This window comes from Macrosteles quadrilineatus, unplaced genomic scaffold (genome assembly GCF_028750875.1).
Source record: "Macrosteles quadrilineatus isolate MER2022 unplaced genomic scaffold, UCM_ALF_1.0 Scaffold_3__2_contigs__length_128488019, whole genome shotgun sequence".
In the NCBI taxonomy this organism is placed as follows: Eukaryota; Metazoa; Arthropoda; class Insecta; order Hemiptera; family Cicadellidae; genus Macrosteles; species Macrosteles quadrilineatus.
Genome location: NW_026542596.1, coordinates 88,086,051 through 88,112,717, shown reverse-complemented (window position 1 = coordinate 88,112,717; position 26,667 = coordinate 88,086,051). Strand labels below are relative to the sequence as shown.

The following is a 26,667-nucleotide window of genomic DNA, read 5'->3' as shown; positions in this document are numbered from 1 at the left end:
TTATTTAATTGTAGTGCTTAATTAGACTAGTTTCATAAAGGTTCCAAACTAATAGTTAATTTATATAGTACGTTATTCTATTTTACTTACAACTATCAGCTATTTTGTGTTATGACGTTTGCCTTCCTGGATCATATGTTTCGAGCAGAAGTTGATGTTTGTGATCCTGTTGATTCAGAACCGTCTGCTAGTGAGCGATGAACTGCCAGAGTATCTCAAGGTTATGTTATTTTTCTCAAGCAACATGCAAACATCATTTACCATTAGTTTTACAATGTTCTTCCAATATTCAAGTAAAATGTTCCCGAAAAATCCACATGGAAGCCCCAAAAGGTGACCCTATTGACGCGTATTTAAAAACGAAACAAAAGTATGAATGTAAGTACAGTACAATAGGTCTTCAAGGGTATTCAGTAAGTTACCTCTTTCAAGAGGTCTAAAATTATTTTGTCTTTTAAAATGTTACCTCTACTAAAGTTTTTTAACTCTATAACACATTCTTTAATTTATTCCTAACAAACCAGGTAGCAAACTACCATACAACATTGATCGCATTATAAATAATATTATTTCATTCCTATGCTAAGGATAGGCCTAGGCCTATCTGAAACAAAGACTCAGATTGAAGTGTCACAGTGTGCATAGTCAAAATCTTAGGGTCTGTTGTTTTCATGTTAACTGCTAAAATTAGGTCTACGAATTGATGATGTTCAAGAATCAACTGTTTTGCTAGCTAAACTAGCCTAGGTCTTATAAAAAACCAAAAATTGAAAATGACATAGGTGGCTCTAGGGTAAGTTGGGTTTTGTAAATATTTACCACTGCTCGAATAAGTCGATTACAAATTGATGGATTGGAATCGGGTAGACTTCTGTAGGCCTATCTGTTGTCAAAAACAACCAAATAAAAATATTGATTATTTCATTCGATAGGACTATCCTATTGTTTAGTTAGTTAGGTTAACCACCTAACTAACCAAACGATATACTGTAGCCTAGGTAACAAATGAAATAATCGATAAATCGAATATTTTTTTCATTTGGTTGTTTTTGACAACAGATACGGAAGTGTAGGTACCCTCAGAATCAACTGTTTATTAAAAATCCTAAACTAAGTTAGGCCTCATACAAAAATAAAAGTAATATAGTAACTAAAAACAACATATCTTTCCATTGATTCACATTTATCACAGCTGAGTTTATCACATACCACTCGCCTGATAGTCAAGTGTTCGATCCTTCCTAATTGGGCTTTCCTAAATCATTAGGTTCTTAATAAGCCCTAATTGTTTGGCTAAAGAAGCAGCCGGTCTTAGAAGGAAAGTTGTCCAAACACCTTAAAACTTGGTACCGGTACAGAAGGTGTTTTCAGTTTCGTACCCATAACTCTCACATTGAGGGGTAAAACACTAACATACAGGCTAGTACAACCCCTTTATATAAGTTCTATAGGCATCCAGTACTTTAAGTTTCAATTCAAGATTAACAGATGCATAATAATCTGTAGCTGCAATTAGGGCCTACAAAAACTGTTTCTTGTAGGAACCCATGACTTAATTCTGAGCCTAAATTTCATCTTCCTTTCTTTGTCTACATCCAAAATTTATTTCTAGCCAAGAAATTGCCACCAAATGTGAATCCAAGGGGAGTGTTTGCCTGCAATGAGTTGGACCTCGAAGAAGTTAATGTTTATGGTTTTGATTATGACTACACTCTTGCTGTGTACAAGCCATCAATGGACTTCCTGCTGTACAATTTGGCTCGAGAAACTCTCATATCCAAGTACAAGGTATGTTTTGGTTTTCAAGTTTTGCTTTGGTACCTATTAAAATGTTTTAGATTTGTATGACTTGCTATAGGCCTACTGAAGGTAATAAAATAGGAATCCCTAAATAGGCCAGGTCATTACAACAATAAATATCCTACAGTACCGGTAGTCATAATTTTGTATTGGGTGACCTACCGTTTTTGTTATAAAGTAAGTTACTTATAAAAATATAGGCCAAAAGTATTAATTATAGGCCTGGTGATCAATTTTAGAGGCAGCACCAGCACCATTGCTGCAATGTAGTCGTAATATTTCTCACCCATTGAACTGTGAAACTCTGGTAATACAATGATTGGATTCTGAATTGCCATTTTGACTTGTTTTTCACAGTATCCAAGAGGCATCATGGAGTTGGAATACAAGCCGGGATTTGCTATCCGAGGTCTCCACTACGACATAGAGAAAGGATTGCTGATGAAGATTGACTCGTTTCTGCAGATACAGCTGGGCACAGTGTACCGTGGACTGAGTCCCGTCACTGATGATGAGGTGTTACGGCTGTACAAGAACAGGATCATACCTCTAGCCTATGTCGAGACTCATGGCAAAAACGCTCAGGTCAGTTTCATACAGACGAAAGTACCCTTTCCTTAAATAGCTGTTTCTTAAATATGGATTTAATTACAATGGTGCTAAAGAATGGTTTGTTTTGAACATCTTCTTAGTGGGCGCAGGTGAGATGGACGTTAGTTTTATTTAATGGCCTGTGTGTAGCTCACTGTCTAGTTTTATGTAAGAATATTAGGCCTGCAATTTATAGAAATCATCAACATCTCCGATGCTGGTTGGTTTTATTCTGAGTGTTCTCCCATTGAAAAATTGACGACTGGACTCCATTGCTCGTCCCACGGTCATAAAAATTTTTTTTTTTTATTTAATTTTTTATATATTTTTATTAGGAAAATATAGCGACTCTGAACATTACCTCTGGGATGTTCCCTCTGGAAGATTAAGTGTTTCTAAAGAATCGTTCCATTACAACAACTTGAATCTCCAATTTCAACTGTACCTACCATATTAGTGGGAGTTTAAAACTAACCATTCTTTATTTGTCACTTAGGTATTATTCATTTGATGCTTAAAATTTTTAAAATTCTTAACTGGCTACGCTTCTCCGTCTGTTGTTTTATCGATCAAAATATTAAAATAGTTAATAATTTAAAATATTTAATTGCTAAAACCTTGGATCATAAATTGAAACCTTTTGGTTGATCGTTTTGATATTGAAGGATAGGATCGATAAACATCACAGACAATGGAAAAAGTGTTTCAATATGAGAAGCAATAATTTAGTCACAAACTAAATTGTGTAGTATTCAAATGGATCAGTTAGTATCTCCAAATGATGTCCCCCGTAGTTCAGTTTGTATTCACATTATAAGGCCTATAATGTGAATACAAACTGAACTACGGGGGACATCATTTGGAGATACTAGATATCTTAGTGTTGCTTTATTATCTTTCAGGTTGACTCAAGTAATACGTTTCACGAATTACCCCACCATCCCCGTTTTCCCCGTTCTGTAAGCGGACACAGCAAAACTGGAATAATGCTTGGAGTTTTTCAGTATATTTACTCTTCATCCCCAAAGCAGAAGCAGTGTTTGTAAATTATTAAGTTACTGTATTGTTTTTAGTTACGAGCGTGGTTATCAGACAGTGTTACAAAATTAAAACCTACCCAAGGTGAAAATCAAATTTTACTTCAGTGATTATAATCAAGTGTATTCATAAACAAAACATATTTCATATTATGAAGGCCTATTTAGAGCTTTCGTATTTTCATTTGCAGTTTTCAATTACTATATAAATTTTCAGAAAATTGGTTTCAAAAATCTTGAAATAAAAGTAGAGTTCAATTAAGTTTTTGAAAGTTTAAATTAAACATTCTGCTTTGGGGGCATCTCATATTTTCACAAGAAAACATATGTTAACTTCATGTAGCGGATCATACTAACATTACAAAAAGTACTTTACACATTATGTTTTAAATGTATAATCATTTTGAACAGAATAAAAAAACATTTAAAGATAAACTTAAAGTCATTATCCGACATACTCAACAATTAACTATTGTATATTTTACAGCTCATATCATTGGGTGTTTTAGGTTCATAACTCTAGTTGAAAACCTATGCTTGTTTATTCGTTAGCTTAGATTTTGGTCTCGATGAAGAATGCTTCTAACACTTGTGTTTCAAATATAATGTTTTAATTAAGTGTTTAGCCTGCACATGGCTTTTTGTTACTATGGAACAATCTACAGGAAGTTAAATATACATTTGAAATTTAAAGCAAACTTTATTATTTTTCTAAATTTATCTAAAAGTTTGAGAGCTGTTTTATTACGTAGAGGTTTTAAGTTTTGATTGATACAATTATTTTATTATTTTAATGTAAACTTTTCAGAAAAGGGATTAAAAAATGTTGCAGACACTTTAAAACATTGTACAGCACTGGAGTAAGACCGGTGCAGTAGTTAGAAGCTAAAACCATTCTGTCTTGAAACTCCTGGTACAAATCATGCCAACCCCAATGAAAATTCTCTATGTGATGGTAGGCCCAGTGGTTGGATCCCCCCTCAAGCTATTGAATTGTTTACCAAGAAAATAAAAACTAGATTCATTACAAGTCTTATAAATGAAGCTAACTTCACCAGGAAATATTTGTTCACAAAAAATAGAGGTGTGCGAGCGGCTATACTTTCAAGCCAAGCTGAGTTCGGCCTAAAATTTTGAATGTTTGAGGTACCAAGCCAAAAAATCAAATTGAGTTAAGCTTTCTCTTCTCACTATATCATCATGATCACAAAAGGCATAACCAAAGATTGTGTGTTTTAAAATTTTTGCTGTTGTAACTGCGGGGAGATGATCATGTTGTTGCTATGCTTAAGGGAGATGATCATGGATGCATAGATGTTGTTACAACTGTAAGAGACGAACCGTGTAAGTGTTACCGTGCTTGCAGGAGATTATCATGATGTTGTCTTGATCACAAAGGATGTGATCTCAGTGTCAAGTGTTATGGGAAGATGATCACGCATTTTGCCAAATTATAGATGCTATTGTGTATTAATTAGTTCAGTTATTTATTATTGGCATATGTTTAAATTTGTATTCTTAGTCCATGACATAACTAATCTAAGAAAATCTTGTTTTTTGAAAAGATTAACACCTTTATAATGCTTGTGTGAACTTTTTTATAATTTTGGCCCAGGGGCTCGATAAAAAATCTCGGGCTCACAAACCTCTGACAAAAAGTCAGTCAAAAATTATTTATTCTTAGGTTATATATTTTTTCATATCCGAAGCTGACTCGACAATCTCTGTTGCAGTACGTAACCTCCAAGATGGTACAGTTGGCAGACATGTTCAGTGTGCCAGAGATGTGTCTTCTGTGCAACATCACTGAGTACTTCATCCAGAACGGCATCGACTTTCATCCGGAGATTCTGTTCCGTGATGTCAAGGTATGTCCTTCGTTATCAAGGTGTGCAATTATTGATCATAAACAAAGTGTTTGTACTGCTCTGTTAGTGAGTTTTGTTTTTTCTGTGTCAGTCTTATTTCATAAGGTCTAAAGAATAAAGATTGATGGTAGAGAACTCTCTAAAGTGTGTCTAGAACTATATAAATGTTATTTTGTCAGATTTTGTTAAAAACCTTGACATTACTAGCCTACATTTATTATATCGACCACACCGATAAATCGACTTCCAAATAAGATTTTTATTAGTTTAAACAACTAAATCTTCCTTACCTAAACTAACCTAACCTAACCTAAAAATAGTCCACTATTAGGTTAGGTTAGGTTAGAATTAGGCGAGGCCGGTATAATACCAAAGTAGCCTACGCTTGTTTGCTTCCCATTGTTTTTTTTTTATAAAGTAAGACAACTTTCAAACTGGGAGGAATTGAAAATACGTCAAGAAAATGTACTGTCATCATAATATCCAACATTTCTCTGCATTTGTGATTACCCTAAAGGTGTTCAGTTTATTTTCATAAGATCAAAATATAAAAAAATGTTATACACCATAAGTTTTAACTCCTTACGGGTTTTAGAACGTTCATTATAAAGTCATAAACATTATAGAAGGTAGAAGGTGAGCACATACTCCAAGCACATCATGTAAGTGCATATCAGTGCAGCAAGATGATTGGACAACAGTGGAGCTGTTGTGTCGACACGGGAGTCAATTGGTGAATCACCTCTTAACAAGAGACGGTTGTCTGATAAGCTTGACCTTAGCAATCAAGTGTTGGGATTGGCAATTCATCACTTCATAGGATGAAACTGGGTCATCTACTACCGGGGATTTAGTGATTATAAATTAATACATTATCTGTGAGGCTTAAACATTGCTACCAACTCTTGTATTATAACATTAGATGGCTGATTAATCCTTTGATTTTGTTCAATTAGTTTTATTGTTAACAGTGATGTTATACAGTTACTGAGAGTTTAACGGTCCTGGAGTCTTATAGACTGGGACAGCAGCAACGTAGCAGCTGGTGTTGGCATATTTATTGAAACCATTGTTCAAATAACGGGTTCTAGCAGTAACCTAATGCCACGATCACAGTTATTTGTTCATAACCCTGTTATTTTGACTAATACGTTATATAACACCCATCCCTACTGGGAGTACAATAGGCACTAAACGAAATACTTAGTTTCACTACTATGTTCACCTTCGAATATGAAGGTAGCTGGTTCAATCTATAGTGTGGTAGATTTTAGATGACATTCGTCACTAGGCTTTTAATTAAAAATACTATACAGCAAAAATAAAATGGCTATGTTTAGGTTTGGACCGTTCCTGCACACAAATATGTGAAAAATGTGATGGTTGTATAAACAAACACTCTAAAACACCTACATATTTAAGGACAGTCTATGTTGTGGTGTAAGGATTCATTTTGTGTGCCACCATAGGAGTTCTTACCTATTGAAAATCGTCTATGCTTCTGTTTTATGTATGCATTTTTTAAATCTCTAAGTCGATGGCTGTTATTTAAAGAAAAATAGAAGCATAGAAGTTAACTTTCAAGTGGTTGAAAGTTGTTAGGTTTTGTTAAAATTGTAATAATAATTGGTGTGAGGAAACAAATTTTTGAAAATCTACAATCCAAAATGTTAATTAATATGCTACTTATCCAAGCAGCTTGGAATCAAAGGAAAAACTAGGAAAATCTGTAAAACAAATAGTTACCTTTCCTAGTTTTCCCATAAAATGATACTCTGCAACCAACATTGTATATACAGTCATATTTGATGATTTTGCCTCATATGTAAAAGGAGCTCCAATTCCAAAAATGTACTTTGTTCCAGAACTCTGTAGGATCATCTCACCCAGTCATGCACAAACTTTTACAAGAAGATGTTTCTCAATACATAGAGAAAAACCCAGGAATCACCTACTTCTTCCAGAGGCTAGCGGATGCTGGTAAAAAGCTATTTCTTGTCACCAACAGCCCTTACAAATTTGTGTAAGTTGTTTGGTTTTTGTTTTTTGATTTTGTTACTTCTGTTGTATATTTTGAAATACAGAAAGTAAATAAAAGATACGTCTTATAACACTTAAAGTTAAAACATATATTTACGCTTATACTGTTTACTCACAAGATGGTAAATATACAAAAAAGATGGTAAGTGCAGATCAATTTTGATTGGACACTCCAATCATCATCAGACCCAATAGGCGAAAATAGGTGGTGAAATAGGTGGTATGTAGATAGGTGGTGACCCAATAGGTGGCGATTCGCCTATTGGGTCTGATGATGATTGGAGTGTCCAATCGAAATCGATCACCCCTTACCATCTTTTTTTTATATTTACCGTCTTGTGAGTAACAGTATAAGGGTAAATATATGTTTTAAGTGTTATAAAACGTTTCTTTTATTTACTTTCCGTAAATTTAATGCTGATCAAGAAGTTATTTTGAAATACCGAATACCAATACTTTACAGATTAAGACAGTTGGGGGAGCTGGTCTAGTAGTAGAGCGCGGAACTTTGGTCACTGGGGTCCAGGGTTCAAATCCTCCCTTCCAAATCACCAATTGATTTTATCTTAAGGCCCGTTGTCCAAGAACGCGTCTGTTGCGGGTGACGCTGAGTAATAGACGCTAGCGATGGACGCTCAGTGACTGCTAAGCATTGATTTCAATGGGCCCGTTGTCCAAGGGAGCGTCTCTAGCGTCTGACGCTTGAGACGCTGAGCGTCTGACGCGGGGCACTGCTCCGGGAGCAGACGGGATCGCTGACGGCCAGCGTCTATTGCGTCTATTGCATTGTTGTTTCTGTGTTCTCCCGTATACTCCATAATATACAGTATCTTAATGTAATGGCTATAGTCAAAGAAATATAGAATATGACCTAAAAAGATTGCAAGATAATGTTTTAGGATTTTATTTTGTAGTGTTGAGTCTGCTGAGTGATATACTAAAGGTTGCCAAAAATCGGTCCATGGGAAACCCCCTAAAATCATTATAAAAAATGGTGGCTTTTCCCAACATTGGAAAAATAATAAAAAATGATTCCACATGCATTTTTTATGCACATTTTCGAGATATTGACTTACGATCACCACCAGTATTTATTGGGTGGTTATTACTTCATTTCGATAGGAAACACGTTTATGGCCGCCTTCTTGGATCCGCCATATTGGATATACATATTGTTTTTATGTAATGATAGTTTTGTGACACAACATTTACAAAACTAGATTTTCATGCTAATTTTAATGCGGGAATCCGTTTTTATTTTATTTTTTGTTTTAAAGATATTCAAACGAAAACTCTTCCCCATACATTTCTTATAGACGTTTCGTACTTTTATCATTTTTTTAAATAACTCCAGTTCTTATTAACGCTTGGAGTTCGTTTCAACCTTAAAATATTCAGTAATGTAAGGGCTTCCATTTGAGTTATTGATAATTAAAATCAAACGAGTTAGAGACCCGCTACGAACAAAAACACAAAATTAAATTAAAGTTATAGTCTAAAATAATTCACCAAAGTATTGGCTTTTATTTTAGCTATGGATTACATATTGGAAGTTATTTAGAATAGGAGATATCTGTATTTAAGTAAAGAAAAATTTCAAAATAATAATAAATTAGTATTAAATTAAATTATTACAACTTAAACTTTCAAGGATTTAACGGAACTTAAACTGTTTCCATTAAAAGTAAAAAAATCACTTAACAGACTCTTGTCTGCATTAAAGTGGTTTTTGATAAGTATTCTAAAATATCCTTCCTCACTTCTCTTTTTGAAAACACTGTGGGTACACAATCGAGGTTCACTTAAGGTCCAGAATTTCCTCGTTTTCTATCTCTTCGATGAATAGGATCTTCAACACTTGGCTCTTAACGCTTATAGTGAGAGCAAAATAAATTTTAACACAGTCAGCAACCAACTGTTGAAATGAATAGACGCGTTCTTGGACAACGGGCCTCTAAGCGATTGACGCTCAGCTATCATCGCTCGGCGATCATCGCTCTGCGTCAGACGCAACAGACGCGCCTTGGACAACGCAGCTTTAGTGATAATGTCGCAAATCCTAGGTAATGTGAAAAAATCCCAGGCTCGTGCCTCACGTCCTAGGACCAAAAAAAAATAAATAAATAAATAACTAAGACAGTTAGTTGTCTCTCATCAAACATTAGATTTTATTAATATAATCATAATTGTTCTTTTTTTTGCCACATGTATGACTTTTGTCTAACTTGTCTGTAAAAAGTTCATCACTGATTTGATAGTACATAATTAGGTTTAGGATGTAGCCTACTTAGAGGAGGCAAAGAGTGCTGATATGGAGAGAACAAGAGAGTTTTTCAATTAAGGTAGTAGTTTGGATTATGCAAAACATTAGGTGGTTCAGGTAGTCAAAGATTCAGATATGCAAACATCAAAGATTAATTTGGATTTAGAATTCTTAGAGTACACTACTAATTGTAGGAATATGTCTAGGTTTTAAGTTAAGAGAGAAATACTAATTTAAAAAAGGTGCATTTTTGTACTATATATGTAGACAGAAGCAAAACACCAACAGCTAGTTGTTGTAATTGCCAGGGTAGGCGAGTGGTTATAGTGCTCGCCTTTAAATCAGGTCACTGGTTTAAATACAAGCATGTTTAGCCTCTGGATCACATTTTTTACAAATAAAAGGTTAAATACCTGTAGTACCATCAGTGATCCAGGTTTAGGTCCACGACCAAGGTTTCGAACCTTAAGGTTCATCTTTAAACAGTCACCAAGTTAAGAAATTCCTCCTCATCACTGATTGTGTTGAAAAGAATCGTTAGATACACATAATACTTACATGAACACAAAAACATTAAACAAAAAATTGGCCAAATTATTAACGTGGGCTACGCCACACAACCGTATCAGTATTATAATTTGACAAATTTTTGTTCAATTGATTGGGCCCATCCTTCCTCCCTTCTTTTAAATTGAAAACCTTTTTTCTAGAATGAACTTAGCCTTGTTGAGTAGGAAAGAAGTTGAGGGCTCAGGGTTTTTTTGGGGCGCTGGTCTAGGAAAATTATTCTGCAGCAAGTCCATGTGTAAAGGGGATGTTAGTGTACAGGGAGGTTACATCTATTGTAGCCAGAATCGTTGCAGGAGGAAGAGGTGTTTGTATGGTTGTCAGCGGTTCTAAGAAATGGTCGGTGGTTAAATTGAAATTCCCTGACAAAAGGTTGCAGGTTATTTACAAACTAAAGGCACTGCAAATGATGGCCTCTTCCTACGCTAAACTGTTTATGGAGAAACTTGAAAAATGTTTCCTACAATCCCAAAATGTTGTGTTGGTTTCACTTCATGGACGAGATTTTTATCCTGGGGGACCTAAGTTATATAAGAGTGAGCGTGAGTAGAATGGGGTGAGATTCCAAGTTTAGTTTTGTGTTACTGGCTAAGATCTGCTGATTTTTTTCAACATTATCAATGATAGTAGGGTCAAGTTTTAACCTATCAAAAGTTGCAGAATTATCTATTGAACCCTCTAATTAGAAAGCAAATCTTACAACCACTAAGCTAACCAGTCAGTTTTAGTTAATTTTATTTTGTGTGGAATTTTTTTCTAATCTTGTTTCTAGGAACAAGGGCATGTCTTGGATGGTAGGAGACAACTGGGAAGACTTCTTCGATGTTATCATCGTCCAGGCTCGTAAACCGTTGTTCTTCACTGATGAGTCAAGACCTCTTCGCATCTACGACAAAGAGAACGACTCTTATCTTTGGGACAAGGTTACTGAACTAAAGAAGGGAGTCATATACTTTGAGGTGAGTGTGTTTTGATGTATCCATTTATTTTTGGATTATTTATTCCTCATAAAAAAGTAACCATCTGCCAGCCTATTTAGCCAGATTACTAATTTAAACAGCTTTCCCTGTAGATTTAGGGTCCAGTACTCACAATGTTTAGTCAATTGGTGAATATGAACACTCTAACCCATCCATGGCTAATTTTCAGTGTGAATTAACAGGGAAATGATTAAACACCATATTTTCTAGGGTTAAAACAGTCTGTATTTTTTTGTCTTCTTAGTGTAAAAGCTTGGGACTTCTCAATGTATTTTGTATAAGCCTGGGTGTGGTGAAAAACTGCGCAAGTGTGTGTATGGGGTCTTGTGTTTGTTTTTTGTTTTAATTGATAACTAGGGTTTTTTTCTTCCAAAATTTTCTTCCCCACACTTAGTCGTGTTAAAGTTTATTTTGAAACTCCACAAGCAGCCAACACCCTGTTTCTAACCTTTACGGGATCAATTGTAAACCTTGATTCCCTAGCCTCCAATTCCATATAAATTATAACGTTAGCAATTATCTCACATGTCTGGAGCCTTAGCACTTTCCCTTTCAGTTCATACTGTTAATAAACTGACAAATTCACCTACAATCAATTACAAACGTACAGGAACACTAACAAACACAATATCATTTCTCAGGCCACTACAATATCACTAGCTGCACGAGAGACATGCGGCAGCAAGCGGTATAAAGGCCGCTACACACGAGAACACCCGGTCGCTTATCAACCGGCAATCTGGTTGATGAGTGACCAAATTGCACAAATATCGCCATGTGTGTGGGGATCATTTTGGTTTTTGGTGCTGTAAACTGAAAACCTGTTGGTTTCCGATCAACCAATTTATCGCCAGGCAACGAGACTTCTCTAAAAACTAGAGTGTGTAGGGTTCAGCGACTAAGTTGATCAACTAAAGACGGCTTGTGCATGCGAAAAATGAACTGACAAAACAAAACCATGCTAAAATCTCAATCTGGCGTCCTTTTTTCTATGTGAGGTTAATTGGTTCCTTAGTCTTTGGCCAGGTATATTGGGCGTCACTAGCTGCAAAGAGTGACGGAAACTGTCATATGACATCCGTAAATAGTTTTTAAAATCCTGAGGATTTTCAAGTCACAAGGCTCGTAGGAGTGCCATGTGGCTGTAACTATTTCTACATTGAAGCCACCCTTTAGCCCAAAATCTTCGAAAAATTCGTCGGCGGGCATGGTGTCGTCACTTAAGCTCTAACCAGAACCAAACACATTATCTATCCCCACCAAATTTTGATTTATTTCTTGCTTGATTGAAAGTGCTAGGTAGCGAAGTCTGTTGCCCCCAGCATCCAATTCGTTCAATCATCAACTTAGTTGCTCGTCAACCAGAACCATGCTGATAAGCGACCGGGTGTCCTAATGTGTAGGCCTTAAGAGCATTTTTTAAATATGACTGTACCATGAGGCAGCAGGTAGTGGGGAAAACGCTCAACGTGCAACAAGACTCTATGCACTGTTAAACGATCTTTGGCTCAGTGAGTCACGAATGGTGTTGTTGTTTTTGTTTGCTATATATTTGTATAAATATGTAGAGTAAGAGTTTTTGTTGATTTCAAGTACAATTGTATTGATTATACATGGTAAAATACGTTTTTATATTATTATACGTATAAAAAACATTTTTTTGTCTAATGTTTCAACACCCAGATAAAATCTCTGTGTGTCACCGATTGTATTTTAAAATCAAAGACACCGATGAAGGGTTAAGTGTTGATTGTCCATTTTAAACCCAGGGGCAGATTTTTCCTCTTGTGAAGCGAGACTTTTAGTAGGAAACGTCTTGAAATTTCATCCTGTTTCATCCATGTTTTAAACTTGCTGCGTTGAGTAGTTTTGGGAAAAAATAAGGTCTTGGAAGTTCATGACATAATCGTGAGCTATCTTATTCTATGTCTTTTCCTCCAGCAATCAGAAGCAAAGCAATGGCTAGCTGAGAATGATGGTGGGTCTAAAAATTAATAAGTTTGTTCAGTTGCGGCTTTTTTTTGCATGAAAGGTACACCAATGGCGACTTCTTTTTGACTCTCCTGAGTGAACCACAAAATTAAGGCCTCGTCAATTTGCTATAATAGGTCAGATAATCAAGTCTCTACTGACTTACAAACTTAACAAATCCAATTCTAAGGTTTTAACTGAAACATTTTGTCTGCAGGGCACCATCAACCAGTTGAAGGATATGACAGGTTGGTATGGCAGTGAAGTGTTGTACTTTGGAGATCATCCATACAGTGACTTGGCGGATGTTACGCTGGAGCATGGCTGGCGCACTGGGGCAATCATCAACGAACTTGTGGTGAGTTAGAGTAAAGTGATGACTTACTAAGCTGGAGTAAGCTGGATGACTTACTACAGCAAGTTTGAGACTTCCGCAATGATTGATTACTGTGCGTTAACTTAAAAATTGCTGTTTTGTAAGTACCGGTATTTTAGAAAGATTGCAAAAATAGAGATCGTCTATTTTAGTATACCCAACCTCATTTATAGTACTTTCCCAATATTTAGGCTGTTTCAGGGGAAGTACACCCACCACTTTTTCCTGCTCAATGTATGTTGCAGCTGATTGAGGTTTTGACAAATCTCAGCTGTTGAGCTATGTTTTAGTGGTGGGATCAAGTGGAGGGGTTAAATATCTTCCCCTAAAACCACCTAAGTTTTTTGAACATAGTATAACTGCCTGCAAACTCTACCAAACATGGGTTTAGTAGAGGTGTGCGAGCCTAAGCTTTTCAATTTAGCCGAGTTTTTTTTAAATACTAACTACCGATGAATTTTGTGTAATGCCATATGACAAGTTAATTTTTTACATAGGCCAACTTCTAAATAATGCAATGCAACGTTTAACGTTCTGAAGTATTGATATTGTTGAACATACTTCTTTTTAAAATAAAAGGATGCAACAAGAATTAGGTTTAGGAAAAGTGTCACCTTTAAAAAAGCATTGTTTTCTAAAAGTTAGAGGGTTAGTACTAAGAACACAAATAAATAATAACAAGCTGCTATACCCGTGCTTTGCAATGGGAAGAAAATGTGACCTAGAGAGCTATTAAAGTGATGCTGATGTGTGTTTTAAAATTAAGCAACTCTATGATTTAGTTTGAAAATATAAACTGATTTAAAAGCGTAAACCTACTTACTTTCAAACCCCTACTTTTGATGTTAATAGATCCATAAGAATATGACAACATACCTTAGTGTAGCAATAGCATCAATTGCTTCATATTGATTTCATTATGCTTAGTGGCCCAGGATCACTTAATGAATAAAATTGTTTATATTACCTGTCCGCCAGTGATCCTATTGTTGTCGTCTTAGGCGACCAGTTTCAGGATTAAAATCACATCATCAGGCTGTTAAAAAATGTCATGTCACTCAAATTGAGGTCGTCGGTAAACACAAAAACATACACATACAACACGAAACATGAAAATACGGATTAACATTGCTACTGGCCAGCACAGGACACTCAAACAACGTGGTGGCATCGTTGAGTCATGACCACGCAACTACCCGTGCCGTGTCGTAGTGTCCCGTACTTTCCAGTAGCAATGTTAATCCGTATTTTCGTGTTTTGTGTTGTATGTGTGTGTTTTTGTGTTTACCGACGACCTTAATTTGAGTGGCATGACATTTTTTAACAGCCTGATGATGGGATTTTAATCCTGAAACCGGTCGCCTAAGACAACAATAATAGGATCACTGACGGACAGGTAATATAAACCATTTTATTCATATTGATGCTTCATAAATGACATGTTTTACCATAATTCTTCAATTTTAGTCAAGCCTCTTCACATGTAGGCGTAACTTACTATATAAATTAAAAAATGAAACTTTGAGCAATGTTATACAAAACGTATACAACCTCACTTTAAAACCAAACATAACCCTCCTCAAGGGCAGAGCCCTTAAGAAATTCGTCCATATCAATACTTTTCGGCAAATGTACACACTCTTAAGCTTTTGATGTGCCATATGCCTATATTTTTATTTGGTAAATGCCCCTAAACGTTTACATAAAATTTTATTGTATCACTTTAATAATATAATAGACTAGCAGAGTACCCGTTCTTCATACGGGGTTGGCTTATAAGTATAAAATGCTTATTGCAGTTATACTCTAGCTTTGCGTTTGCAATGGGGGAGGATAAGGCATGAGAGAATTCGGTTCTTTATATTTACGGTATGATATAGTTTTAAAGATATAGTATATATACAGTATAGTATTACACATCTACCGTAGCCATTCTGTTCTACCCCTGCACCTGAACAATATAAAAAAGTAAAATATCAAACATTCACACAATATCACAACTTTTGTATTAAATTAAAAACATAAACATTACTGTAAAAAATCCTACTTTGACAGTTCTCATAGTGTATCACAGCTTTTTGATGCTGCTTACTTCAAAAATAGAAAAATATATAATAGTTGCACCCTGTTGGTAAACCTTATAACTTTTAATGCTATTGAATATCAGAGAATAACTTTATCGGTCAAATCAGCTGACAAAATGATTTAATCCCTTTTAAATGTGAATACCCATAAGGTTAACATGGGAAACTCTAAATCTACTGGGGCGGAGCCTGAAAGGAGTTTTGAGATAACAATATGCCTATATGTTAATCGGGAATGTGAGCTATCGTCACCCCAAATTTCAGCCCAATCCGACCAGTTATTTTCGTGTTTACTTGTCACAAACATACATACATACATCCAAACTTTCTCATCTATCTATATATATAATACGCTAAGCCGATTTTTGTAAACAGAACTCCTCCCTCATTTTTTGGACCGATTTTAATGATTAAAGTGTCAAAAGAATGGCCCTGATCTGTAGTTTTGCAAAGTGTTTTTCGGTTATTGAAATCTTTATTAGTTTGGACAGGATCTGCCATCGAATTTGGGTTTTCTCCCATAAGAATAACATGGGGGAATCTAAATAATTAATTGAAAACTTTGTCTCCGTTAATTCGAGAGAACGGCTGGGCGTAGAAACTTGGTACAGGTGTCCAAAGAAATGTCTTGGTCTGTAGATGAGTTATCAAAAGAAAAACGAAGTAAATTCCCTTAGGGCTCTGCTCCAGAAGCCTTTAAAGATCCCTCACATATTTGTTTACTTTTGGTCATGTGGATAATACTTTTAATGAAACAGCTGTTAATTTTGTAATTGCAATTTAAACAACACACATTTATTGGGAGTTACTGAGCTGTCCAAAAGAAGTACTTGCAATGTTATTTTCTGATTTTAAAATGGATTTTCTTCTATATCATGTCATGTTTTGCAATATAGGCCTAACGTTCCATATGAAATCAGTAGAAAATCCTTTTATCACAATAACTCTTAGAATTATTTCTTACTGAACTATCTTTATATCTATTGTACCGGTTGGTGTCTGCCTTTTTCACCACTTTTGGCTATATTTTATCATATTATTCGAGGCAGATCATCATAGGTTCATGAGATTATTGTCATACATGTTTTCAATCATTGGAAAAATCTTCGATTGTGTAATACAATACCAAATTATAAAAGTGCAGAAGTGTCTTATTAGCTTTAACATTAACCCCACAACCAATTTCTCAAAACTATGCTAGAGGATTATTCATCGGCACAGAAGTACGATATGAACTGACGCGACGTGACGAAGGAAAAATGGACCTCCCTTTGAAGTTAGAACTTGTCTTCTCAACAAAAACCGATATCTTTTCTCAAATAAAATCATAGATTAATCTTTATTTCACTGACTGATGAAATCGCGGAAGCTTTTAACTATAAAAGATCCACCAATACGATTTTAATACCATAAATTTTCTTCCAAAAGAAGAGATACCAGTTAACATTTTAATAATAACTCGGATGACGTACGGTATAAGAAATATTTTATTCATTGAATGATCAACCGTATTTGGTAACTAATGCAATTAATTTCATTATTGTTTTTACACTTATTACTCTTTAAACAATGCTAAATGCTCAAAATATGTATAATTTCACTCAATTTATCGCAGTAAGATGAATTAGCGTAAGCCTTTAAAGTAACCGTCGATTTCGGCGGGTTTCACCTAGTTTATAATATTAGTAGGATAATAGATTTGTGGCTCAAATGTTGTTGGTAAATAGCATCAGCTTTCATTAAATAAAAACATTAAAGTTATTCCGCTGTCGTGTAGACATAATTGTCTTCTAAGATTGTGGTGAAGACCTTAACAACTCCAACAGTTATGGAGACATCATCATTGTCTTTTTCAATTGTGTCTTAAGTGTAAATTTGTATTGTGCGATCAATGCAGACGCATTCAGCAATCGGGGACATAAAAGCTTGGCTCGAGCTCGTTTTTCTTGGTGCTTGGTCCCTCACGCTTATAGGCCAGGCTCGGCTCAGATTACTGCAACATTTTAATGCAACATAATTGTAGTGAGCTGACAGGTTTTATACTGAAGAAACCATAGAAAGTAAACTTGGAGTTACTCAAAACAACATAAATTTGTAACACAGTATTGTTTACTGTAGTAGTTGAACACATCATTACTAGTATCCTAATAATAAGAGGAGCAAAAGTGTTAGTACACTAGTATCTAAAATACTGTAATATATTGAAAGGTATTTGTACCTTGATTTGTCTAGTGATTCCTCAACCTCGTCTAAAGTTAGATGACTGTTTTTAGCAACTATCTCGCATTCTTCAAATGAAATTAGAAAACAAATTGAACACATGCCTACTAAAAAAAAGGAAAAACTGTGATGTGGTGACTCATGTTGAGTTTTTCATTACCTGTAGGTGAATGGCAGCATGCTTGAACATGGTCAGGATATCACAGGGAGGTATCATCCTAAAGGTTTGAATTAGGGTCATCTACATTACTGAATGTTTTAGACAATGATTATTTTTACAGCACGAGATAGAAACCTTAAACGATGAACACTTCAAGAGGACGTGCAACTGGCTGCAGATGCTGACACAGCTGATAGAAGACTGGCAGGACTCTGGGGACCCGAGGGCAGTGGAAGCGAATCACCAGTGGGAAATGGAGAGAGACCAACTCAGGTGAGTCAGTAGTGTCATAGCTACTTGAAAGTAAATATTTGTGGCTCAAATGTTGTCGGTAAATAGCATCAGCTGTTTAATGACACATTCATCATAGCCCATTTAAATAATGATAAACAAAAGAACAAATTTATAATGGTTGGGTTTAATTCTTAGAGTGGAACATTGATAAAAAACTAAAATTATGAACATCGGAAAAATAAAACTAAAATCTTCACTTATTGGTTAAGCAGTATTTCACCTTTTAGAATTAAATAAAAAACTTTAGTATTTATAACTTAAGATAATGAAAGTAAAAATAAACTATAATTTCGACGTCCAGGGACTGTTCCGCCCTGTTCTAACGTTTCGCGACTTGTACGAGTCCAGGTGCCCTTAGGCCCCGGCCTAACACCTAGCGTTAGAACTTACTCTTTTACCCAGTGTTATTCCACCCTGAGTTTGATTCTTGGGCTATTCCGTCCATTGCCTAACATCCCACGATTTTTACAAGTCTACGGGCTATTTCGCCGTCGCCTAACGTCAAGCTTTTTTACACTCCATCCACTAGAGAGATGTGCCTAGCTGCTTGTTTAGCGCAGTGCGTGGCCGCTCGGAGAATTATTGACAGCGCAGGCCATTAGAAATCATATTGCTTTCTTTATCTCATAATATTTTCACCATTACAATATTAGACTAAATATAATTACTTCTCGTTGTAAAACTGTGAACACCTTCTGCATTCACGAAGACATCATGATCCTCTCCCATCATTGGGGAAAGATTGTGTACACCTTCCTCGATCGTGGAGAAATCATCCCTACTGACCTCTACCTTTGTGGATAAATAAGGTTGGGAATGAATTTGTTCTTCTCCTGTCTTGATTCCCAGGATACCTGCAGACCTCCAATAATCATGCTTTTCTATTTTGCTGAAGAGTAAGAGTCAGTTATGAGATACTGATTGAAAGTATTAATAAATTAAAATTCTGTTGTAGGGTAGTACATACATCCTCTCCTGGTCCGGTTATCTCCGGGTGTGGGTTTACTAGGTCTCTCCATCTTCTTCTGCCCCTTCACAATTCCTCTTCCTCCTCATACTGCCACTGCACTCCTCTTGCTTCCACATCTCCTCTCACCTCATCAATCCGACAATAGTAGGTCTACCTCTTGGTTTTCTTCCGTTCATGTGGGGATTCACACTCATTACACTGAAACTCCATTTCCTCTTTGTTATGTAATCCAAACTTCTGCACCATAGGTAACTATCGGTATAAAAAGTTTTATACATGGTAACTTTTGCAGTCTTTGGTATATCTTTATCCTAGACTAGATGTCTAACACTTTGAGTAACCTCTTGTACTGTTCTCCCATTGTTTGATAAAACTGTGCCCAAATATGTACATTTTCAACTAACTTAAGCTGTTTCCCCTCTACTTAAAGGTTGTTTCAACTCTCCATCCCTTCCTATCACCATTACTTTGCTCTCCTCCTTACTTATTCGTAATCCTCTCTCTCACTTAGAGTAGTACCTTAAAAAAATGCTTCTTGATTTAATCTTTGAAACCATTGTTCATTATTTGAACTGTATGTCACTCACAGGCAGTCAATGAAGTGTGTGTTTAACAAGCAGTTTGGCAGTGTGTTCCGCACCTACCACAACCCCACGTATTTCTCGCGTCGGCTGTTCAGGTTCGCTGACATCTACACCTCCCATATTACCAACCTACTGCAGTACTCGGTCAACCACACGTTCTACCCTCGCCGCGGCGTCATGCCGCATGAGTACATCTCCTACTTCGTCTAGTGATCTCACCGAATGTGTTCTTGCTCAGTATCTGTAAGGTAGCATCAGCTCAATTCTGATATTCTCGCTATAAGGTTTGAGGGTTTTATTTTATTCTTCCTGTTGGGACCTTTGTTTAGCAAGATGTAGTCAAGTTAATACACCAATGCTTGCAGTGTTGGATCAATTGCAGCAGTTTGCGTTACATGTATATTGAATAATGTTATTATAAGCGGGAGTTTATCAGTATGAGCTCTCCAACGATTGATCATAAGGTGACTTTGTTTTCGATTAGTCCAGTGACTTTGTTAAGGACAACAACCAATCAAATCCATGTTGTTGCAGCTATTATTGACTGTAGATACACAATAGAGGTGGGTGTTTTCAACGTAATGGGATAAATAATACTATTACTGAAGTGTTTTTGGTTGTAGATTAACGAGAATACCCTATTATCTATACTTATGTAATACGCAAGCAGGTTTTTTGTGTCAATTACTCCTCCGAAACTCCTGAACCGATTGACATGTTTTTGGTGTCATTGGAAAGAGTGTAACGTGCAGTTGTGCAGGAAACTTTATTTTTAAGGAAATAATTACAGAGTGAGGCCCTGGGGCCCTTTAAAGTTTCATATTTATTTATTCATAAGATTAACATGGGAAACAAATATTGTTATTAAACTCCAGCTGTTGTCAGAAATTAAAAGTGAGAAGATGATAATGTTAATTGTAAACAGTCAATGTTTAAACTATCTAGAAGATAAACATGGACAACCTAATGCGGCTGTAAGTGGGAACAATTTTTGGTAAACACTAAAAACAAGATCAGCTTTTGAAAAATGATAAGATATTTTTACAAGAAAAATGTTGATTCCATTAACCTGTTAGGAATGTCGTGAGTATTTCCATTACTTAAATAATCATTGAGTAATTTGAGTTGACCCTTTTAAACTCATCAGAAATTATGATTGTCATTTGTTTTCAAGCAACTCCTGTAATACTTTACCTTTGCTAGATTTCGAGCAACATGTACACTAGTTTATATACAAACTCTGAACTGTTTCAAGGAGGAAATGAAATAACTATCAGTGTAGTGTCTTCCTAGCTCACAAAATAATATTGTTTTAGGAATATATGACTGGGTATAGCATGTTATTTTTGTAACGTCATCTGAATTGTTAGAACAAGTGTGTAAAATGACGGTGATCGTGTCTTCCTATTAACAGCGAGCTTCACAAAATAAGCGTGCTGCTAAAAGACATAAATTTATTTAATATACATACACATGGTTTTAACTGTGCAAAACTAAAGTGACTAATTATACTTGAACCCTTATTTAGTAATCTATGTGGTTTCAATTTAAAAAAATGAATTTCAGTATGCACTACCTTTAGACCTTACTCCAAACGATTATTTATCAATTGTCTTCGATTAAATTTACTTTTTCATATGGATGTCCTAAGAGGCCAAAAACACTATTTGTGTGAATTGTTACATATGCATATAAAAAAATATATCAGGTTTTTTTACTTGTGATGATATGAGAATTGAGTTTGATGCAAGGTAGGCTATATCTTATTTGCTTATAAGAGTTTTATTTTTGAGGCTTTTCCAAGAATGAAGTTGTGATTTGTTTAGTGATTAATACAAGAGGGCAAGTATTCAAAATATTAGTTACAATGAGAGAGTATTATCTGTACATGTAAATTTGGCATGGTTATTTTTTTTGTTTTAAATTTAATTTAGGTTTTAGCATGTTTATATTTAGAAGACCATATTCACACTTAAATAGAATTTTGTTTTGCTATGGTAAAAAATATTCTTTAACACCCAAAAGAAAAATACTAGTGACAATGGTTGTTTGAGTTCAACAAATGTTGATGAAACTATATTTTACTAACTACCATACTTTACATTTAATGTGCTATATAAAGTTATATTTTTATAGATTTTAATGCTGAATTCCTCTATTTTAGAATGGTTGTTGTCAATGGATCTATGCATGTTTACCATTTAAGGTTTTAATTGTTTGTATTGTAATATATATATTTACGACTATACATCCGTTTTAGTACTGTTATATTGAACACTTGAGAGTTTATATCAAAGAATTATTTTTAATCGCTAGAATCATATGTATCTTCCATGTTTATCTAGACAAAATTATTTATCAGCTGTTTATCATATGGTTTGGCTATATCATTACTATCAACAGTGTTCTAGTGTTAGTATGTAGCATATTTTTGAAGATTTTTGTGTGATCGCTTTTTTAGAACTTGACAATAACACTTAATTAATTAACTTCCAGCTTCTTTATCCTTGATTTAGATTTAGAATGCATTTAGAGCTTATTAGTATTAAGTTAATATATGACTGAATTATGGTTTCATTTAATTAACTTAAAAATACTCTTTACTTTATTAAATAAATAATAGCTCCTTACACTCAGTACTATTTACTACATACAATTAAAACATAATCATTTACTGTATTTTTATTTTATAATAATAGTATTTAGAGATAGTGGTACAGAGAATATCAATTAAATGTGACAATTTTGAATGGATATTGCTGAGATATGCTTAAAATCTTACTTATTTTAAGCTAAACTTAAGGCAAACCAATCAGTTTTGTTTCTTAAGATTGGAAACAGCTACTATCCGATCTGTATGACATTATATTTGACGGAAAGTAAAAAAAGAAACGTCTTATAACACTTAAAACATATATTTACGCTTATACTGTTACTCACAAGACGGTAAATATACAAAACAGATGGCAAGTGGTCGTTTTGTATATTTACCGTCTTGTGAGTAACAGTATAAGCGTAAATATATGTTTTCCTACAGTTACCTAACAATCTACATGTTCTCTCACTGATTTGAGAAAGCAAAGTGGCTAATTCGCTCATCAGTGAGACAATGTTAACATTGTCTCACTCTAATTACTTTGTCTCACTCCAGATTTGCAACGTGAAGGCACGAAATAGTGAGCGCGTAACATGCAGACAAGGTCGTATGAGCGCGAAATACGTTGGCAGCACTGGCTTTAAATCAGCTGGTCAGCTGTTGTACTGTTGTTGATCGTGTTGATCATTGAATGTCATATTTAAAGTTCACTTCTGTGTAAAAATATGTCACGTTTCTTTACTAATTTATTTGTTTTATTGTAACTGTAGGAAAAATATAATGTGCAACTCTAGTGCAAAGTGCAATTGCCTCACTCGAGAAACCATTCCTCACTCGCCTATGGCTCGTGAGTAAGGATTTATCTCGAGTGAGTCAATTGCTCACTTTGCTCACTAGTTGCACAAAAAACTATTTAAGTGTTATAAGACGTTTCTTTTTTTACTTTCCGTAAATTTAATAACACGTACAATGCTGATCAAGAAGTTATTATATTTGATTACCATATAATTTGTCATCCTTTTTTCCAATTACAGTAATTGTATGTTATATTGATTTTTTACATAATAACTTGGTTTCAATTTACTACAGATAGGCTCTGATTTATGTTTTAATGTCCTTTAATTATTTTCGTCATAATCATTGGACAGATAATAATATTGTAGTACAAACCTAACAACAGATGGGTCTTTACCATCAGGTCCAGTTTTAATTACCAATTCAAATATTTTTTGTTGGTAATTTTGATAGACTTTTAAAAATGATAGTGTGAAAATCTATATAAAGGCCAATTTAGTATTTTATGGATATTAGAAAATGTAATACAATGGATTCCCGATAAACCAAACTCCTGTAGCCTAATATAAAAGGTCAAAATCCAAAACTAAAATCAGGATGTTTTTTACATAACAAGACCAAGACATAACAGAGAATAAGTTTATTATAAGAAAAATATGATAATTTTCAATAATAGACAACAGTTTAATGAACAAAACAGAACAATGTTACAGTTGTTGTGAAACTTATATTAGGTAAAAATGTCTTCTTACATTTTAACGAATTGAAAGTTATTTATATTCTATTGAGCTTGTAAAATTATGATAATATCGAGGGTTTTTATATTGTTACTTCATAGGTCCATTACCAAAAAAAATATTTTTGTGAAACCTCAAAATTTCTTTCTGATTTTTAAATATTTTTAACTATTTTTAATCAACAAAAACGTTCTTTAAACCTGTAATCAGTATGATTGAAGAAGTCTATTGTTATGACCAAGAATGGTCCTGTTTCTTTTAAATTTCTATCTGTATCATTTATTTTATATTATTAATAAACCAATTTTTCTCGCTTTTATAAGAAATCTAAATATTTTTCACTCTTGAGACTACATGTCATATTTTAATGGAATATCAAGGTTGTGGTAGTGATATTCATCTTTGAAAGGTAAGACCAAGAATAAAATAGAAACTAGTCAGAAATCCACCCTTATTGTTATTGTTTTGTTTGCTCAGAAATATTTTATAACCAATGTTTGTTAGTCGTGAATAGCTTGTCTTAGAACCCTGTAGAGCTTATTTGTTTTATTGTAATGTTCAAGTTTAGCTGAAGTAATATTGTGATTAAATAGCTGCCTATGACTGGTATAAACATAAAGTTGTATTTTACTGAATAAATGTTATGTTACCAAAAGTCTTTATTTAGGATTAATTTGTACCCGCCAAATTAGTTTAAAAAAATATTATAGTAGGCCTACTTATATCTCCTACCGAGCAACATACCCTTGTTATTTAATGAATTTTTAATGAAACTTTAATAATTTCTCACCATTTTCACATTTGCTTATAAGCATGCAATGATAAGTTTTGTGGACATGGAGTAGAGTATAAAACTATGGAGCACATAGCCAATGAGGGATGTCTTATCCTGAAAAATTTTCTGGTCTGCACAGGACCAGGAAAATGTCAGGACTTGAATGGCTAAGGCCGGGGCCACACGTGGCGAATCGTCCGCGCGGCTTATGATCGTGATGTCCCGGCCACACGAAGCAGATGAACCGCTTCCGGTTGAGGTTTCCCAGCCTACGTACTGAGATTCTAACATGGTTTAATTCACTCGTTCTCGTTGTAGTCATGGAAGAAACACGTATGTTAGTTTGTGCATTAGAAGCGTGTGGTGAGCTAGAGCCTAAGGCAAACCGAAATCATTGGGTCCATCATTTCATAACCGATAAACCATTTGTGTTCCAAACCTTTTACGAGCACATGCGAAACCATAGTTCGGAGTCTTTTTTTGTTACTATCGCATGTAGATAGCATCGATGGACGAGCTACTTCAATTGCTTTGACCGCATACAACTAAGGAAGATATACTCATGAGAAATGTACAACATGAGAAATCCCATATTATCTTTAACAAGTTCTATTGATTTGTCTGTATCGAACATTTTACACCTATAAACCGAAATCCACAAGCACAAACTAAAAAAAAAACCACTACAAATGCTTGAAAATGAGCTCCAACCGCGCGGACAATCCGTATCGTGTGGCCACTCTCATAAGACTACGTGTGTCATCCCCTCCAACGCGGCTTATGATCGCGCGGACAATCCGCGACATGGCGCGGACAATCCGCCCAGGCGGCTTAGGATCGCCCCGTGTGGCCACTCTCATTTGATTCAATGTGTTGTCGGACCACGCGGATCATCCGCGTTGTGTGGCCCCGGCCTAACCGCTTAGAATTACCCCTGTGAAGGAATCAGTAAGAATACCTGGATGTAGCTGTTTTACAATTGTATTGTTGTTATACTGTTGAAAGTCCTCACTAATAGACCATTGCCATTATGTCAACAATCTTACAGAAAGTCACACTACAACCTCGAACCAAATTTTCTCATAGTACACATTTAGTCATAGTCTCGTCCAAGACTGATTGACTACTTTGCAGGGCATAAAATAACATGTTAACTGGGCGACACAAGTGTCGCCCACTGCTGAGATTTTGTCGCCCAGTGGCTATGGGTGGTGCCAGCATATTTTTTTAAATGATTCATATTTTAAATGTATCGGAATTAAAAAATAACATTATGTAAATATTTTAGAGTATTGAGCTATGATTTTGGTCCAAGAGGTTGTGAAGAAAGCCTTGGCCTGTTACAAAGTTCTAGAATGGGTAATTAAGTGAGATTATATGGACTATTTACAAGCATATATATTATAAAAATGCATTTAAAGATACATAGAAATGTGTGATTTTCACTTAAGTTTATTGCATAAATTTCCGGGGGGGGACCTCGGACCCCCCTTTTTGATAAGGGGTATTCCATACCCAGCAGACCCCCCAGTAAGTCCGGCGCCACTGTCGCCCAGTGGAAATCCCTTAAAATATGCTCTGCTACTTTGGCCAAACTCGCAAAACAAATGTGTGCAGCCTTACTGAAAATCTCTCGACTACTTGTGCTCATTTTTAAGTCAACAGACCTTTCTCCATGGATATACTTCAACTGGCATTGATTTCATTAGCGAATGACCCCTTGACATTAAAATTGAGCACAGAACACAATTTATACCCAACGTTGTGTAGATATGGAGATTCACTACAATAGTGGTGGGGATCATGGAAGTTACGAGAGTTAGATTTCAACTAGCTTTCTTTGTCTTGACTGGTCTTGACAGAAGCTCGCTGGGGATAAATATTTACAAACAACCTTTGTAATTGAAACATTAAGCCGTTAATTATTGCACTAGGTTTATATATGTTTATAATTTTTGT

The 26,667-nt window shown here is 35.1% G+C and overlaps 1 protein-coding gene across 2 annotated transcripts; it reads left to right on the top strand.

Annotated features, from left to right (window-relative positions):
• Positions 1-178: 178 nt before the first annotated feature.
• Positions 179-24,591, top strand: LOC128990048 (5'-nucleotidase domain-containing protein 3-like). Of its 2 annotated transcripts, XM_054412274.1 has the most exons (10): positions 179-378; positions 1,613-1,788; positions 2,158-2,385; positions 3,294-3,350; positions 5,162-5,296; positions 7,162-7,319; positions 10,939-11,125; positions 13,335-13,475; positions 18,079-18,230; positions 19,811-24,591. In XM_054412274.1, the coding sequence occupies exons 1-10, from the start codon at positions 198-200 to the stop codon at positions 20,013-20,015; spliced, it is 1,620 nt and encodes a 539-aa protein (XP_054268249.1). In that variant the 5' UTR covers positions 179-197; the 3' UTR covers positions 20,016-24,591. The 2 variants fall into 2 exon arrangements, with proteins under 2 accessions (XP_054268249.1, XP_054268250.1); XM_054412275.1 differs by lacking the exon at positions 3,294-3,350.
• The last annotated feature ends 2,076 nt before the right edge of the window (positions 24,592-26,667 follow it).